At 41.2% G+C, this 15,952-nt stretch overlaps 1 protein-coding gene across 1 annotated transcript; it reads right to left on the bottom strand.

Annotated features, from left to right (window-relative positions):
• Positions 1 to 268: 268 nt before the first annotated feature.
• rnd1b (Rho family GTPase 1b) lies at positions 269 to 11,429 on the bottom strand. Its single transcript, XM_034086166.2, has 5 exons — positions 11,196 to 11,429; positions 10,614 to 10,701; positions 3,961 to 4,070; positions 3,665 to 3,799; positions 269 to 3,146 (listed from the first exon to the last, which is right to left on the bottom strand). Exons 1-5 carry the CDS (start codon positions 11,313 to 11,315, stop codon positions 2,901 to 2,903), a joined length of 699 nt encoding a protein of 232 aa, XP_033942057.1. The 5' UTR covers positions 11,316 to 11,429; the 3' UTR covers positions 269 to 2,900.
• Positions 11,430 to 15,952: the final 4,523 nt, after the last annotated feature.

The following is a 15,952-nucleotide window of genomic DNA, read 5'->3' as shown; positions in this document are numbered from 1 at the left end:
CTTAATAAAAAGGGTGTACTTACATTTATTTTTGTTAAATGTTTTCATAACATTTACTTGATAAGATAAGAATGACTTTTATTAAACAACCAATAACTAATGTCACACCAGCTGTTTTATTAAGACTCTTGTTTAAATATTCAAATGACTATTTTCATTTATTTATGACAACACTGAAACTGGGTATATATTGAAATGATCATAGAATGGATGTTTATAGTGAATCGTGAACAGAAATGACTGGAAAACCACAATTTAAGGGTGCCGGACAGGGCAAGCTTTATTTAACACAGCATAAACAAAATAAAAAGGAAAAGTCAAATTTTCAAAATAAATGTCAACAAATGTACATGTCAATAAAAAAATTAGCAACCAAATAAATATTCACATCAACAACATCATTTTCATATGACATCCTTGGAGAGGTCTTACAATGATTATAAAACAAGAGACGTGTGTACAATCAGACAACTTTAATAGGACATGCTTAGGAGTTTGACTGCACCATTGTACCACACACACCGACTACAACACAAAGGCTGCATATTGACTGAAATGGTACGCTCATCTATCCCATCATCACAAGGCCTGGCATCAGCTCCCTTACCCAAAGAAAAATACCAAGACACTTTTTTTTTTTAACAAGCCAGGCAAAATGCATAACTGATGCTGTAAAAATGGATGTGGGTATATCTGCGTGTGAACCAACCCTCTCCCGTCGACACAACTAACCCAGCAGCCAGTCTCTGTTTCTTGCACTGGATTGTTGCTAGGCAATACTCTGGAATTTGGTGTGTGAACATGAACTGGAAGCCTTTTTGTAAATCACCATGTTAAGTTCCTCCGACCAGGGGCAGTCCACAGCTCCATAAAGACGCTACAACCATCTCAAAGAGTTTTTTTTTTATTTTATTTTTTATAAACAACATTGGGACTAACATCATGCTTTGAAATATCAAAAAAGAAAATACACATCGACTAAATAAACAAATAATGGAAAAATAGCTTTCTTTGGACAGGGCCAGCCTGTGCATTTTGTTTACTTGTTCTTCTCACATTATTTCCACACACTAGCCCTTTTTACAAGATGATTGCTGGACTTTTGAAGTAGATTTTCAATTTTAAAAAGCAAATACTGCACTTGTGATTACTCAGGCAGTTTATCTAAGTCCTATGCTGCTTCAATCCTTTTATATGATTATGTAAAATTGGCAGCAGAGGCTAGCCTTCCCAACCCAAAGAGTTTTGTTCTCTGGGATTCAGATAATCTGATCATAGCAGGACATCGCCATTGGTTATTCTTTATCCCAGTGGCTTACACGGAGGAGTAGGGGCAAACACAGATCAGCAGCCGCTTTGTACAGCAGGGATGGTTTCAGTCTATAACATGGATGTCCATGGAGCGCTTTAGCATGACAGTAATCACAAAGCTGCATCTTTATTGCCGCACAGGTTACCTTGCACTGAAATCTTTATTGCTTTATGGTAAGAAGCACAAAGATTAAAGCTGCACACACAAATAACCATAAAGCCAAAGATTTAAGATCAGCAAAGGGTCAAATGTGTTGCTTTGTAGTCATTGTAACCTACAATAAGTGCTGCTTATTGGAGGTCAATGGATTAACAAAACTACAGTCGTCTTGGAAGAGTAGAGTCACGCTGGGAGTGCTACATTGGATTGTTGCAAACGAAGGAATCCACAAGGCATATTAACAGTAGTCAAAAACATTTCAATGATTTCTGGGAACATGAAATGAAAGGCATTTTTCAAAACTGCATACCATTTGAGAATTGTTGAAAAACTGTCAACACAATGCTACAAATCTTTTATGAAGAATATTTGAAACTGCAAACCAGATTTTCCCATTAGCAGTCGGCCTGACTAAGGTAGGCTTTATTCTCTGCCTCCATATTATTGACTGGCATGAATAACCAGCCACAGCTTCATAAATAACACTCGAGAGCACGGCATTGAACTGCTTTAAGTATAAAAGCCTTTTTTAAAATCATCCCTTAAAATGTGATTGCCCCATCATAAAAATAGACAGCAGAGACACTGGAAGCCCGACTAAACTTCTTTTGTTTGCGTTTTTTCACATTTCGGAAGTTGTGCCGTATACACAGAGCCTATTTCACCTCCACTGAAACCTGTGGAGTACCGCTGTCCAGAGCTACACAACCATGCATCAACAATCCATGCTGGTTGAGATAGTTAGACTGCCGTCTGTACAGCAGCCTGAGTTCACAGCTCTTATCCCTGCTCTCCTCACCACTGAGACAATGAGAACTACTCTGTGTAGGAGCTCTGACTGTGGTTTGTCCCACTACTCGCTCTATACTCTGCACGTTTACAGGCCTAAATGAGGACACCAGCAACAAGCTATTTCAATCCTGACAGACCTAAAGAGAGATGTGCAGAAATGCTAATTCCTGACAGTTTCATGCTAGATTTATTTTGTATTTAGAAAAATATCCATTGAGTTGTCTGAGAGGCGTTTACATCACAAGATTTTACGTCACACGTTGCACATTTCCAATTTTGGACAAAATCAACATGTGCCTAGATATATTAAAATCGGACCGATGTAACACCATTTTAGTTGCATACTGTTTACAGGTGAACAATTATAGCTCTATGAGCAAACCTTGACTGATATTGTTTGTTTGAAAGCAAGACAAACAGTAGTGGAAAAAGATGGATGTGCGCTGAAAGGTTCAGGAGCAAGTGGACAGCGAAGTGTCCACCTCTTCTGAGGGGTGTTTGGTTTGCGGGGGGGGGTGAGGGAAGGATTCAGCAGGAAGCCCTGATAAAACCATCGTGCCCACCCCCCCTTCCCCGAGACCAAAGAGGCGGGGGGCTGGGGGTTGCATGTGAAGACTGTAACCCGAAAGGTCTCCACTCACATGACCGAGCAGCTCTTGGCCTTCTCCTTCTTGAAGGTGGAGGAGATCAAATCCGACTTGCTGGGCAGGTGGAGGAGTCTTTTGGAGAGGCGACGGGTGGGGCTGGACTTTGGGAGGGGCTGCAGCTTGTTGATGCAGGCCATGGCCGCGGTGCGAAACACGCTGTGGATGCTTTTCTCCGAGGTGAACGCTGAGCATTCCAGGTACGCCTCTGCACCGAGCTGCTTGGCCATAGCAGAACCCTGCAATACGAGTGATACACGTCCTTTAATACTTTCTGTATTCTTACCAGGGTCACCATGTCACTGTGACAATAGATCATTAATTCATTATATGCGTGACCCTTAAATTATTGTTGAAAAAACCAACATAGGAATCATTTTATCTATGGTTTACCAATTTAAACAATAATGCAGGTTCTTTAAGTAATACATCATAATACTTGAGAATGCCAGCTATAACAAAGTGCTCCAGATAAAGTGTAATGATATGCAAGGTGTGATGTATATATATATATATATATATATATATATATATATATATATATATATATATATATCGATATAAATCTTGTCTGCAGAAAATAATGTGAAATATATTTGTTTTCCAGACCAGCCAGACATGAAAAAAAAGCCACATAATGAAAATGTAGCAACTGTACTATTTGATTCTGGTTGTCACGTATGCTTTGTTAATAGTTTGAATTCAGCATTGACTATATTCCAGTGACAATCTCTATGCGTAATGTTTTTGTTCTCACCTGCTCATAGGTGATGGGAGTCTGTTTCTGATTGGACAGCTCCATCAGCGTGCAGACATCTGTGCGCAGGTCGGTCTTACAACCGATGAGCAGGATCCGTGTGCTCGGACAGAAGTCCAGGATCTCAGTTTTCCACTGTGGACAGGAAAGTTCAGTGTGTTCATTTTAGGTACAGTAATTATATTTTACACAGTCCTAGTATAGTTTCATGAAAACAGGCTTTATTTATAGGAATCGCTGATTAAGTATGTGACTAAAGATAATTATAATGTAAGGTGCAGAACTGAAGCCTTTACCTTCTTCAGACTGCCGTCCACAGTATCAGGACGGCTGATGTCGAAGCACAGCAGAACTGCATCTGAGTCACTGTAGCACAGGGGCCTCACATTATCATAGTATGGAGAACCTTAGGGGCAAAACAACAGAGAATCATTAATGTGGATAAAAGATAGGACCAACTTTAAAAATGACACACGCAGGCAGTCTGAAGTAGTTCCATTCACCTTCAATGCGTATTGCTAAATTGTTAGACACGATTGAGAGGGATCTTGCACAGCTGCCATTTTGAACTCAACGATCCTTAATAGTTTCCTCGTCTTCGTGGTGAAATCGCAAGTACAAGTAAAGTCATACCGTTTTGTTTCTAGTCTTTTTTGAATAAAAACAAGTCTAATGGACCTTTGGATCTTTTTTATTTTATTTGTACAAATATGTGGTCAGACATGCAGGGGACGCAGATATGTTTCATGTGCCACATTAGGACGTTTTTTATATTAAAAAAGGAAGTTGTGCAAAGCTACATTTGCTTTGTAAAATGTTTTGTGATAAATAACTTAAGCCAATGATTTATTTGTATTAAGTGGAGATTGTTTCAGGAATCAATTGCTGTAACAACGGGTCAGGGCAAAAAGGGTGATAGCGCAGCAGAGTGTCCGAGGCAGAACGAGAAACTACAGCAGCAGGGATTATGTGAAATCGGCATCACCCTTGCTGAGCCTCACTTTGCCGTCCCTGAAACTGCTCTTTTCCCTGCTCCTATATCCTCTGCTGGCATTTCAAAAAGGAGAGAAGATGACAATCGAGCACTAAATCCTCATTGATCTTCTCTTGCAGTAGATTACGCAAGTGGAACGATGGGGCTCGGGGCAGGCAGACGCTCCCACTCATGCTCAGAATCCTTAAGTAAACCACCCACCCCCCAAAAAATCCTCTGCTCGCCGCGCAATACCTCAGTCCCTCTGTTACCACAGCAACAGCCTTGGAATCCACCATCTACATCAGGCATTCCTCCCACCTCTCTATAAAGCTCGCTTTAACTGCCAATCAATCATTTTACACCACTAACTGCCCACCCACCCACTGCTGGGGACATTCCTCTGCGACAGGGTTGGGGACCACAGACAAACATCTCTCACGCACAAAGAGACACACACAGCAACACCACACCTTATGACACGGACTCACTATTTAAATCTGGCAGCAGCCAGAGGTGTGATCAGATGAAACAGAAGGAGCAGCTCAATGGGATTAACATGTTTACTTTAGGCTCCATGTGAATCCCAAAAGGGATTAAGTGTTCCTCTTATAGCTACAGATAACAAAAGCAGTCTGTGTAATCACTCATTTGATATTACACAACCATCCTAATTGATTTACAGCGTAAAAAACAATGGAAGAAAACATATGAAAAAGTGCACGCAACATGCATGTGTGCATACAGATCGGTTTCATGAATACTTAATGGTTTTCCACATTATCAAAGGGTAAAACTGAATTTGCCAGCTGCCGGGCGCTGTGAGTGGAATAATGACAAGCTGCGATGAAATTCCTTAGGGCTCGGTGTCCTGGAGAAGGTAAACATTGCAGCATCGGAACAAAGGGACATGCTGGTTGTATTTAAAAACAGTTTCTATGCCTTTGGATAGAGAAAATGAATTTGTTTTACTCTTAAGAAGCAAATGAACTAAACATTCAGATTGATGTTTTACTATGACTGAATTTTGACAATGAGGACAGACTTTCCCAATTTAATGCAAATTACATTATCGCACCAACAACGTTTACACCTTGGGCTAGAGTAGAAAGAGCCACAATCATCTGTGAGACAACTTTGTGTCTGCTGACTGTGAAAATTGACACACATTCGAATCAGAACAATTAGCACCATTGGGGTAATGTGTGTGTGTGTGTGTGTGTGTGTGTGTGTGTGTGTGTGTGTGTGTGTGTGTGTGTGTGTGTGTGTGTGTGTGTGTGTGTGTGTGTGTGTGTGTGTGTGTGTGTGTGTGTGTGTGTGTGTGTGTGTGTGTGTGTGTGTGTGTGTGTGTGTGTGTGTGTGTGTGTGTGTGTGTGTGTGTGTGTGTGTGTGTGTGTGTGTGTGTGTGTGTGTGTGTGTGTGTGTCTCAACTCTGAGGCGTCTCATCATAGGAGAATCAAAGACAGGGAGCTCTATAAATCTTCTCAATCTCCCTCAAGGGGTTATCACACATCTGGGAACCGGGGTGTGATTCTGCATTAAATGACCACTGATCTAAATGCAGTAATCAATGGAAAGGTGCACAGGGAGTCCAAGAGCCTTTGCAATTAAAGCTGACAAATGAGTTACCCTGTCAAGAGGGAGGGGACGTCTAGGACATTTATTTTCCTTCACAAAAATCGATTTTATCTTTTATTTTGGACAAAGGAATGCATGATTCAGTAGGCGTATTTATTCTATCTACAAAGGAACTGAATCCAAAAATAATACATTTATGTGTAAATATTAGTATTTGAAGCACCACGGCATGCTGTTTGGGTGCAGCAGCAGCAGCAGCCCGACACTCCAGGATCCAGTTTCTAATCCTAGCAGAAATGGCTGTTTCTATTGTGGCAAGAAAAGCCAGTAGGACGATAAGGGAGGGAAAGCAGGAGTGTAGGCTACTGAGAGAGATCACAAAAAACCCTCCTCCCCATTAATCCTTCACCCCCTGCAGTCTGATACCAGTCCCTGTCTCTTTCCTTCTGTTCCCTCCTTCTCTCCATTGCAACAACCCAAAAAATAGCTTGCATAGATCAGTACACACGCAGAGCCTAAGCATGCTCCGAATATTCCCTTTCTTCCTTTTTCTCAACAGCATGCCTCAAAAACAGATGGAGAGTTTGTGAGGCATGAAATACGGAGAGTGGCAGACTAACGAGAGAATGGAGGGGTAAGAAACAAAATTCCTGCGGCTGAACGCTACTCCATCCGCCTCGATGGTGCGGTGCCCAGAGCTAAGTGTCGAGGAGGAAATTGGGCCAGAGCAGACGTAGGCTTCCCAGGCCGAGACGACGGGCCTTGTGATGGAGCATACAGGTGGGGGAGGGGAGGATCTGCTTCTTCTGTGTGTTCATAAGTGAAACTATGTGTGTATTTTGTGTGTGTAAATCAGCTGAGCAACATAGCCCATATTCATCATTAGCACACTCCTCTCCTACAGTGAGAATGCAGGGGTCAGACAGATTAATGATCCAGAAATGGGATGACTCACAGATTTGGGGGTGAGAGTAGCCCCCCGCCCACGCTCGGCCGACTGGGAGCTGTGGTGCTGCAGCAGCAGTCTGATAACTACGGTCTTTACAGCCAGGCCAAAAGACACTCTACATTGCGTCAGGCAGTTGTTCCTCGGTTTCACATGCCAGAGGCGGTCAGAATCACTGCTGAAGACCCCTGCCGAGAGGAAAGGGCCGCTCTTTGTTCCTGAGCATCACCACATTTGAGCTGTTAACAAGCTTTACTTTGTAACTTGACACTGTCAAAGCTCATCTCACTCATTTTGAAGTACACTGAAACAGATGGTTTAAAAAAAAGGGGGAAAAAAGTGCATTGAATAAAAAGTGCATTCTGCTCGCAATCTATCACAAACTCATAGCCAGAGAGTTAGTTAAAAAGTGGTTTCTCTAGTTAAGGTGGAAAGTTATCTCAATCAATTGACCCAGACTGTTAAAACAAGTCTGAATAGTTCTCTGAAATGAAGCATATTTATGCCAGATCCTTCATTCTAATTTAAAATTAAACTAGTGCTAAAACTATGTGTCAATTAGATAATGTGATGCATTGTTTAATCACTCAACAAAATTAAATAGATGCAGCCTTATAACAGTCCGAACCCCAAGACCCATTCAGAGGCCATTATAAATGACTGATATAGATACACTTACATATCAGTCATTTCTAATTTATTGTCTAACATGGCTTAAGCCATTAACAGGAGTTTTGTCGGTTAACAATGCCTCTCTTTATAATTATATAGATTGCTTCATTAACTTTAATGGATATTGGGTCCATAACAAATGCCAATCTGTAATCCTTGATAACCAATCAATTATTTTATATACAGTATCTTTCCAAAACACAAAGGCTTTATCAGCAAGAACATTCAACCTGAAATAAATTACCTACCAACACCATAACGAGATTCATTACTCACTATTCATGACTTACAACCACTGGACGTTGTTTGCTTTCCCTTCTTTCTTCTCTTCCCCCCCCCCGCCACACACACATGCCCGATTGGACCAGGCTGATTAAAACCGGTGGATTGATTTTAGTCTGTAAATCCATGGCGGGGCTGGGAGAAGGAGCTGCCTGCCATGTGGAGCTGGGGATGAGGTCAGTCCGATCAATGAAGGAGAGTCGAGATAATGAGGAGACCCTCTCAATGTGGTGCGGCCACAGCAACACAACGCACGCAATTATAGGAAATTACAGCAAGATGAAGAAACTGTACGGTGTGACCAACAAAAAGCCATTCTGCCTATCGTCCATCACCCAGAGCCTGACACAATATACATGGAAGTCATCTGTAACACATAATGGGTAGGAGGTTCTCCTCTCAGTGACAGGAGAGTGAAGTTTCCCCCCCCCAAAAAACAAAAAAAAACACGTTGCTTTGAATAACACTTTGTGAACTGTCTGTCAGGCATGTGAACTATATTACTGATCACTGGTTATGTTCATTGTTCCTTGTGATGCAAATTAGCACATTTAACTGGTGCAATTTGGGATTGTGTATGAATAACAAGGAACAACAAAGACAGGGGGGCAACAAAGAAGAAAAGAGTTGAAACAATAAAAGACGTGTAAATAGGAGCTGACAAGCTGCATAAACAAGGGGAAAGTATTCAGAGAAAAAAATGAAAAGACAGAAAGAGAAAGCGTGCCAACCTCATTGGGTCATTTAGACGAGGTGGCAGTGGACCTATTCAGATCTTTAATCCCCTGCATCATGCTGCTCTAGAGAGTGACCCGGAGCAGCATATGGAGGCGAATGCAGGTCACAAGAGTTTCTGAGCTGCCTCCTGTCTGTCTGCTCCAGAAAACCTTCCTGCCCAACAGGATGTCTCCCTGTGTGCCCATCATCCCCCGGCACCAGGCCCACTCATGCTGGCCAGACCAAAGGTCCACAGTCTGGGATTAAAAATCAGGATTTGGTCTGGGGAGGGAATTACACTCACTTTTCTCCTGATGCAGCTTTTGGATAATATGGGGGGAGTGGCGACACAGTAAATGCTGAATCATCTCAAAAACAAGTGGGTCTGTTACATAAAGGATTTGTTGTACATAAACACAAACTATCTAGCTCCACCACAGTGACCTTGTGAGGCTGGGGATACATCTGGCAAAAGTGTGGATGGAGAGCGATGTGGGGTAGGGCTGAACGATTAATCGATTTTAAATCGAAATCGCGATTTGAAATGATGCGATTATCTTGCACTTTTTTTTTTACATTTTTGTTTTTCTTCTTCTTGTGTGTCAGTCATCCACACCAATCAGAAGTGCTGTGCTCCACATGTACCAGCCATTGTTAACCAATCAGAAGTGGCCCATGATAGAAGGTGATAGACAGATTGATCCAATCACCTGCCAAGTATTTTTGAAAGTGCCAAATGGCTTCAAATGGAGCTTTCCTAGATGGTTTGGTGAAACAAACCATCTGGGTCAGGTTAGTAATGCTCCATCACATGTTTTACATCTATTACAGGATGAATCTTAAACTGAAGCTTGACTTTAAAGCAACCCAACGGAAGTTTCATGTAAGTTTAGTTCTTTCACTCGTAGCTCGGGCTGCGGGGGTGCTAGAGACGGGAGCATGTTGATGCGACCTTCCTAGCCGGAGATATGGCCGCATTTTACAATAAACTTCCGTTGGGTCGCTTAAAAACCAATATCGCAAATCGAAATCGCAATATTTGTCAGAAAAATCGCAATTAGATTTTTTTCCCAAAATTGTGCAGCCCTAATGTGGGGTGGTGAGAGAAACCATTGTGCCGTGAGCATGAAAGGGAATCCAACAGGTGCTGCAGTCATACCCGTGTTCACAGTATCCAGGTCAACACACTAAGCAGCAGATCCTCGGGGAGATCCACACTGACATATTGACCCTCTTTTTCACGCTTAGTGTAAATTAACATATGATGCACAAAGTCAGCAAGAACAAGTGAAGCGCAATAATCCCTGTCTCTCTGCCTAGTTTTCAGTGAACATTATTAGGCACATAAATGCACATGTAGAGCCGTCAATATTTGATCCTGCCTTCAGAATCAGAATTCCTTTATCAGAATTCCTTTATTCGTCCCACAGAGGGGAAATAAGATAATCATTTTGAAATCAGCTGTGATCTGAAATAGTAACAGGACTGCAGTTCAACAAGTGTACATGTATTGTGCTTTGAATAATAACAAAAGTAACAATAGTATGAGGTATGCCCATTATCCTTGATGTTATTAACAATTTTCATGATATCTCTCTTCTTTTTTTTTTAGATGCTTCCAAAAGAAGAATATTTAGGAATACATTATAAGACGCAGCTCTTGCAGCACAGACTGACTCTCATTACATTCACTGCACATTTCCTAATATTAACTCTCAGTGCTGCAGGAAGAATGGCTGGCCATGATAGGCCGGATAGACAGAACAAATGGAATCAATTACCTGAAGTGTCCCACAGACTGAGTTCCACTCGCTGCTCCTCCAGTTCCAGACAGGCTGTATAGTTTTCAAATACCGTGGGCACGTAGGTCTGGGGAGCAATTAGCAAGATGATGCCATTAGTGGGGAGGTGTCAGTCAGTCAGCTACAGGTAATGAAATTGATCTGGATAATTAGTGTAACATGGAAACACGCACCGAAGACTAATAATAAGCCTAATAAGATAGCTTTCTCTCAATTTTAAAGAATTGTCGATCAAGCAATCACACGAATCACTGCAGCTGCACAGGTTATTCAACACAGGCTAATAAAACATCATAAATGCGCAGGGAATAAATATTCATTGATCATCCTATAAAACAAATCGAATCAATGTATAGGTATTACGGTCAACATACCAAATAAACCAACAGGACAACAGTTTATGAAAATGCGCATGAAAACTGACTGTCTGCAACATGCGTACCTCTTTTTTCTCGCTACAATTAATCATTTTGAAATAACTATCACTCATGTTGTACATGAATACAGAAGAGTTTAAAATAACATGGAGGTTTAGTTAATTTTTTCCACATTTGAGCATACCTCTGGGTAACAATCCTTCGCCAGGACTTGCAACATCGCCGTTTTTCCGCATTGAACGTCTCCCACAAGAACCAGTTTACATCTCACCACCAGCGGCTGTGTATTTCTCCTTTCCTTCATGGTGTTGATGTGGATCCAGTCTTTGTTGCAGAAAATGTGAAAAACAACAAGCAGAACAAAGCAGAAATCGTCCCAGTTTGATCGAGCTTCCTGATGTCTGGCTCTCGGAGTATGCTCGCAGTTGATCTGATTGAATTTGCCACTGCGGCGCTTTATACAGGCCAGCAGCAGCCAATCGGAGCTCTCCATTCCACAGGCTGCCCTGTGCTGCGCGCATGATCTCAGAGCAAAGACAAATTATTTTCTCAAGGATGAAAGAACAACAAAGGTATTTTTGCAATATTTTAATAGTTAGACATTCATTTTATTTCCCTGAAAACTAAATTCATTTTTTAAAGTAATCCTCCCTTGTAATGTAAACATATTTGTTGCATTACATTTGTAAATCTTACACAGCAGCAGTCAGTCACTGCATGCAGACTTGTGTTTTGTCACCTGTGGGGACCTGTCCCTTGGCCTGCTGTAAATTGATTGATTAGATTGCCTTGACTGTCCGGATCAATAGCCCCGTCTGAGGACAATGGGACCAATCCACAGTGGACTAATTAGTTTGAACTGCACCACAGAGTCAAGTCAATTCTATCTAAACAACTTACATTTTCCTTTATGAAAACGATTCTTGATCTCCCAAAACTGGTCTGAAATTCCCTGTCTAGCACCCATTTGTAAAAGCTAATGTGATTAGTATGGGTATGAGGTATTATGGTATTAGTATGAGGCAAATGAGCAATTTATCTGTTGACATTGATGTTTGATTTCCCCCAAGTGGTCCACTTCCTACTAAGTTTATCATATTGTTGTGGTTTCATTCTATCAAACAGCCTTCTAAAAGAAATAGATGACATTTAAAGAATGCTAATGTTAATGTTTGCTGATCAAAAGGTAGTGAGACATGTATCAGTGTGGTGCTCAGTATAATAATACCACCATGTCTACATGCAGTGGGATGGTGTGAGGCCCCCTGATAGGTGACCAGCTATCGGGTCAAGTCAAAGATCTTCCTATACTCACTCGGGCTGGTCAAACCCCTGGAGACACTGACTTTCACACCCTGAAGGTTATCACTGTATGCAAACAGCATCTCATTGTTGGGAAAGGGAGTATTAAAGATAAAAGTCAATTAGCCTCTTTCTCCTATGTCTGGCAGCCTACTAGTTAATTTATTTACCGTTGCAAATCAGAGCCCAGCTGCCCCAGTGGGTCAAAGCAATTTGCCTTTGTTAAAAAACAGCCTGCATCATTCACCCCCCATGCTGGGATCGGTGTGTGATTTACAGCCTAATATGTCTTGTTGTCATCATACACGGCTCTGATTTGTGGAGGGTGTGTCTGCATCCCGAGGATTGCGTTTTATTTACATCACCAACAGCATTTGACCAATTTCTCTTTATTCACAGTACTGCTCCATAAGAGAATTGTATGATTTTACACGTATATTTTAAGTGAATGTTGTATAATAATACTGCCTATAATCCTTAGAAAATAAATTAACTTTGAAATACAATTTTATGTTTGACCATTTTTATTGCAGCAAGATAGACAGAATTACTTTCTCTCCAAACCTGATTGGAGTGTTGTTCTTGGTTAGAAATGTATTCTCCTAAATTCAGCAAATAAAACATGATTCAACAGAAATCTTATGTAATATAGTAATGCAATTATCCTCTTTCAGTGTAAAGGCCAGAGTTAGATGGTGTTACACCCCCAGATAATGGATACAGAAAATGATTATACACATCTCTAAAACCTCACAGTGCAAGCTTCTGTGAAGAAAAGAGGGCTCAATTATGCTGAGAGTTCCAAATGCGCAGCCATTCCTAATGCATTAATGTTTTATAAACAATAAGACTTCTGGGCTCAGATAGTTGTGCTTTTCCGCTGATTGATAGTGAATACAACTTCAAAACGAGAAGACAAAAACATTTAAAAGAAAATTTGCAAATGATGAACTCTCTCTAACCCTTCTTAACTAACTGCAATGCTTACATGGACGCTTGTGTAACCTCCACACAGATCCTCAGATGGGACAGGGAGAGACAGGTGGCTCTGAATAATCATCAGGCATAAAGTGACACCTTCCAATATGGCTGGTATCGGATGTGAAGGAGGAGAGGTGGGGGGGGACTACTGGCAGGAGAAAGCAATGACTTAAACCATCACACTTCCATACGTATAGTGACAGTGTCGGTAATTATCATCAACACAATGATAAAGTGACAGCAGCAGTCTTCACATAGCACTCAGGAAAACTGACAAAAAGCTGAATCATTATCTTTCTCTACTGTCAATGGGACCACATTCTTAATTTCCTGCAACAAACTCATCAGCAGATGGTGTTGTAACCCAGGATTTATTGCATGTCTTCCACAAGGGCTATTTTTAGAGTTAGACATGTAGCAGCAGACACAACCCATGTTATCTTGCCTCAAAACGATGCAGAGAAACTAGTCCATGCATTTGTTACTTCTAGGCTGGATTATTGTAACTCTTTATTATCAGGGAGTACTAAGAAGTCAATCAAGTCGCTTCAGCTGATTCAAAATGCTGCGGCTCGTGTACTAACCAGAGTTAGGAAAAGGGACCACATTACTCCTGTTCTGGCTGCCTTACACTGGCTCCCTATCGAACACAGGATAGAATTTAAAATTCTTCTTCTCGCCTACAAAGCCCTTAATGGGCAGGCGCCATCTTACCTTAAAGAACTCATTATACCCTACTGTCCTACTAGGGCATTGCGTTCCAAGAATGCAGGGTTGTTGGTTGTTCCTAGAATCTTTAAAAGTACAATGGGAGCCAGAGCCTTTTCTTATCAAGCTCCACATTTGTGGAATCAGCTTCCAGTTTGTGTTCGGGCGGCAGACACCCTATCCGTTTTTAAGAGTGCGCTTAAGACCTTCCTTTTTGATAAAGCTTATAGTTAGGGCTGATTAGATTCAGCCCCTAGTTTTGCTGATATAGGCTTAGTTTGTCGGGGGACATCTTACTTCTTCCTTCTCTCTGTCTATACCCGTGTACTCTCATGTTCCGATTAACCCAGCTTCCCCAAATGTCTTTCTTTTTGGTGTCTATATACGCTGGGATCCGGAGTCATGGATGATCCTGCGGTCCTGTGTCCTGGATCGCGAGCGCTGGATCTTGAGTCGTGGCTGTGGTCCTCGATGGATATCCTCGTGGATTCATCTTCCTATTATACACACATGCATTTCCAAACATTTGGACTACCTATGTTGCAAATGTATTATCTTTTCAATTTACACACGGCATCTATTGCACGTCTGTCCGTCCTGGGAGAGGGATCCCTCCTCTGTTGCTCTCCCTGAGGTTTCTCCCATTTTTCCCTTTAAACTGGGTTTTCTTTGGAAGTTTTTCCTTGTACGATGTGAGGGTCTAAGGACAGAGGGTGTCGTATTGTCATACTGATATTCTGTACACACTGTGAAGACCACTGAGACAAATGTAACATTTGTGATATTGGGCTATATAAATAAACATTGATTGATTGATTGATTGATTGTTATATCAACCAAAGTGAGATAATGCTTCCATTCAATTAAATGTGCTTTTACAAGTGCTACACAGATGGAAAAATATGATCACATGAAGATAGAGGTGGTAATACCACAGCCTTTCTGTCTGAATCTGAATGTGACACATGGGTTCAATGTACGATGCATGTGATGTAGCACGTGTGGTCTGAGACTTGAAACATGTCACAGGAGCACATCTCAATTGTATCTGTGATGTTTTTAACCGGGCTGCTGGGATTTGGTTCCATCAGCCACAAGAGCATGAGGTCGAGCACTGTTACTAAACAAAAAGGCCGGTCTGTGATCCAGATCATCCCAAAGGGTTTGGATGGGGTTAGGGACACTGTGCAGACATGTCAAGTTCTTCAACATCAAACTAGTCTTGCCATAAAGCTGGAAGCACACTTATTTCTAAAATAACATTGTAAGCTGTTGCGATTTATCATTATTGAAACTAAAGACCCAAATTGTGAAATAGAGCAACAGATCCTAAGTACTTTTGGCAAGAAAGTAAGTGTAAAACCATTTCCCAGGACACACTTAAAGAGTAAATTAATCCAAATCCCAATTTAAATGTAATTTATTCTTCTTACTTTTGATTTTCTTTAACTGTGTTTCTGTATGCACCATGTACACCAAGACAAATTCCTCAAATGTGTTAACCTACTTGGCAATTAAACAGTTTCTGATTTGGCTTTCTCTCAAATGTTTGACACACATCACTGTAAATGAGCACTGCTCCTTTGCCAAGATAATCCATCCAACTTGCAGGTGTGGCATATAAAAGGCTGAGTAGCATGATTATTACACAGGTAAGCATTGAACTGGTCACAATGACAGTCTACTCTAAAATGTGTTTGTTTGTGTTCAGTGTAACAGCAAAACCTTGCTACATAAATAAAGAACGTGGTGCATTACACTCGAGATAACTGAGAAATGTGTTTTTGTTTGGATGAACTGACCCTTTGAATAGCAGATTTAAAAGACAATTTATCACAGTTTAGTATTTCTGGTTTAGTTGATTATTCCACAGCATCACACGACCTGCAGGTACAGATGTGCCACATCTGCCCCCTGTTGGTCAGTTTCTCAAAAGAAAAAGCCTTACTT

This window comes from Pseudochaenichthys georgianus, chromosome 7 (assembly GCF_902827115.2).
Source record: "Pseudochaenichthys georgianus chromosome 7, fPseGeo1.2, whole genome shotgun sequence".
Classification (NCBI taxonomy): Eukaryota; Metazoa; Chordata; class Actinopteri; order Perciformes; family Channichthyidae; genus Pseudochaenichthys; species Pseudochaenichthys georgianus.
This window is presented reverse-complemented; position numbering and strand designations above follow the sequence as displayed.

Excerpts from the sequence above, each read along its gene's own strand:
- rnd1b (XM_034086166.2), bottom strand. The coding sequence starts at position 11,315 with ATGAAGGAAAGGAGAAATACACAGCCGCTGGTGGTGAGATGTAAACTG. Across the intron at positions 3,800-3,960 it reads TGGACGGCAGTCTGAAGAAG|TGGAAAACTGAGATCCTGGA; the intron begins GTAAAGGCTTCA and ends TCCTGTCCACAG. Across the intron at positions 3,147-3,664 it reads CTCCCATCACCTATGAGCAG|GGTTCTGCTATGGCCAAGCA; the intron begins GTGAGAACAAAA and ends CTCGTATTGCAG.